Source organism: Nasonia vitripennis, assembly GCF_009193385.2.
Source record: "Nasonia vitripennis strain AsymCx chromosome 5 unlocalized genomic scaffold, Nvit_psr_1.1 chr5_random0006, whole genome shotgun sequence".
NCBI lineage: Eukaryota > Metazoa > Arthropoda > Insecta > Hymenoptera > Pteromalidae > Nasonia > Nasonia vitripennis.
Genome location: NW_022279657.1, coordinates 414,569 through 416,688, shown reverse-complemented (window position 1 = coordinate 416,688; position 2,120 = coordinate 414,569). Strand labels below are relative to the sequence as shown.

Here is a 2,120-nt window from a genome sequence, read left to right as displayed (position 1 = left end):
GTCATTTTTTTATTTTTGTAATATTTATAATCTAAGTAAATATGCCGGACTATAGTCGAAGCGAAATTCTTGATATTTTATTGATTTTGGGAGAGTGTCGAAGAAATTATAATGCAGCAGCACAATTATATCGGAGGCGTTTCCCAAACAGAAATCATCATCCATCTCGAAGTACGATCCAGAGAATTGAACAGCGAGAGAGGCGAGGACCTCAAAGATCACGACAACGTCATAGAGTAATGACTATCGAGCGAAATGATCCACGAGTATTGGTGGTGCTTGCTATGATTTATTTAGATCCTCATATTTCAATTCGACAAATAGAAGTACGATCTGGCATCCCGAGAGAAACAGTGAGAAGAATAACAAGACTCCATCGTTACCATCCATATCATATTACTTTGACCCAAGAGCTAACAGAACGTGATTTTGAAAGAAGGTTACGATTTTGCCAATGGGCACAGGAAAGATTGCAAAACGATCCACATTTTTTCAGGTACGTCATGTTTTCCGATGAAGCCACTTTCCATAATACAGGTCAACTAAACCGACACAATTCCCACTATTGGTCCATTGAAAATCCTCATTGGACCCGTGCAGTCGATCACCAACATCAATGGAGTCTTGTAGTATGGTGTGGTATTGTTAATGGCTATCTAATTGGGCCTTACTTTTTTGACGGTAATGTTAACAGAGATAGATACCTCCATTTTCTGACAAATGAATTACCAAATCTGTTAGAAGATGTTAATATACAAACCAGAATGCGTATGTGGCTTCAACATGATGGTGCACCTGCGCATAGAAGTTTAGATGTTCAAGATTTTTTAAATCAAACATACCGTAATAGATGGATAGGTATTGGACGTGGTGAAGATCATGTTGAGTGGCCTCCACGATCCCCAGATCTCACGAGCCCAGATTTTTATTTATGGGGCTTTTTGAAAAACAGCGTGTATGCGGACGCCCCTACTACTAGAGAAAATATGATGCAAAGAATCATTAATACTTGCAGAGGCATACCAAGGCATGTGCTTCTGTCGACTGTTGGAAGCTTTGAGCGAAGAATTCAACTATGTATTAGACATCATGGAGGGATTTTTGAATACTTAATTAGGTAAAGCTTAAACTCTATTTTTAAAGTGATTTTTTCATGGTCTTGCCTTCATCTGCCGGTGTCTTCACGTCTTGCCTTCATCGGCCGGGCTATGATTCTTGCCTTAATCGGCCGGTGTCTTCACGTCTTGCCTTCATCGGCCGGGCTATGATTCTTGCCTTAATCGGCCGGTGTCTTCACGTCTTGCCTTCATCGGCCGGGCTATGATTCTTGCCTTAATCGGCCGGTGTCTTCACGTCTTGCCTTCATCGGCCGGGCTATGATTCTTGCCTTAATCGGCCGGTGTCTTCACGTCTTGCCTTCATCGGCCGGATCAAAATGGGACCTGAAAATCCACCCTGCTACGTCCTCGTCGTGGGTCCTGGACATCAAGTTTTATAATGATGACAAAACGCAGGAAATGGTACGCTAAATGATTAAAATCTTTTCTTCTATTTTAAATTTACTACTTCGTTTAAAGTGCAACATTTTACACGCTTTCAGGATCCGGAGTCGAAAAAGTGGGTGCTGTTTGAAAAAAAATAATTTGACCTTGAAATGACCTTGTAGGACTGGCTCAAATTCGAGGTCACAATTCTCCCCCCCCCCCCCCCCCCTATACAACAACTTTGGTCTCTACCACTTTTTTTTAATTTGGCGTTGCTAGAGGAATTACGTAGGCGGGGTTTCATTCTGGCTGCAGGACATTGAGATGACCTTCAGTGCCGCAACCGAACATACCATTCTGAACGTAAAATTTACCGCTCTTTCCATTCCCGCAATAAAAGAATGGGGTTCCTATTTAAAAATCCAAAGTTGACCTTCAAATGATCTTGAAAAACGCGTTCAAGGTCAAATCCAAGGTCACCATCGGGTTGTCCCCTCGATATCCTACAACTTTGGTCTCTACCATTTTTTCGATTGTGGCTGTCCCTGACGAGTTATGAGCGGTGCCCGTTTAAATTGGGTCACCCTGTATATTTACGTTTTTGTATAATACATATCCCGTCGTTATGTGTTTACT

At 41.8% G+C, this 2,120-nt stretch overlaps 1 protein-coding gene across 1 annotated transcript; it reads left to right on the top strand.

Moving 5' to 3' along the window:
• The first annotated feature begins 239 nt into the window (after nt 1-239).
• On the top strand, nt 240-1,121 carry LOC116417919. The gene has a single exon (XM_031933094.1). The coding sequence runs from the start codon at nt 240-242 to the stop codon at nt 1,119-1,121; it is 882 nt and encodes a 293-aa protein (XP_031788954.1).
• The last annotated feature ends 999 nt before the right edge of the window (nt 1,122-2,120 follow it).

Coding starts and splice junctions, on each gene's coding strand:
- LOC116417919 (XM_031933094.1), top strand. CDS start 240: ATGACTATCGAGCGAAATGATCCACGAGTATTGGTGGTGCTTGCTATG.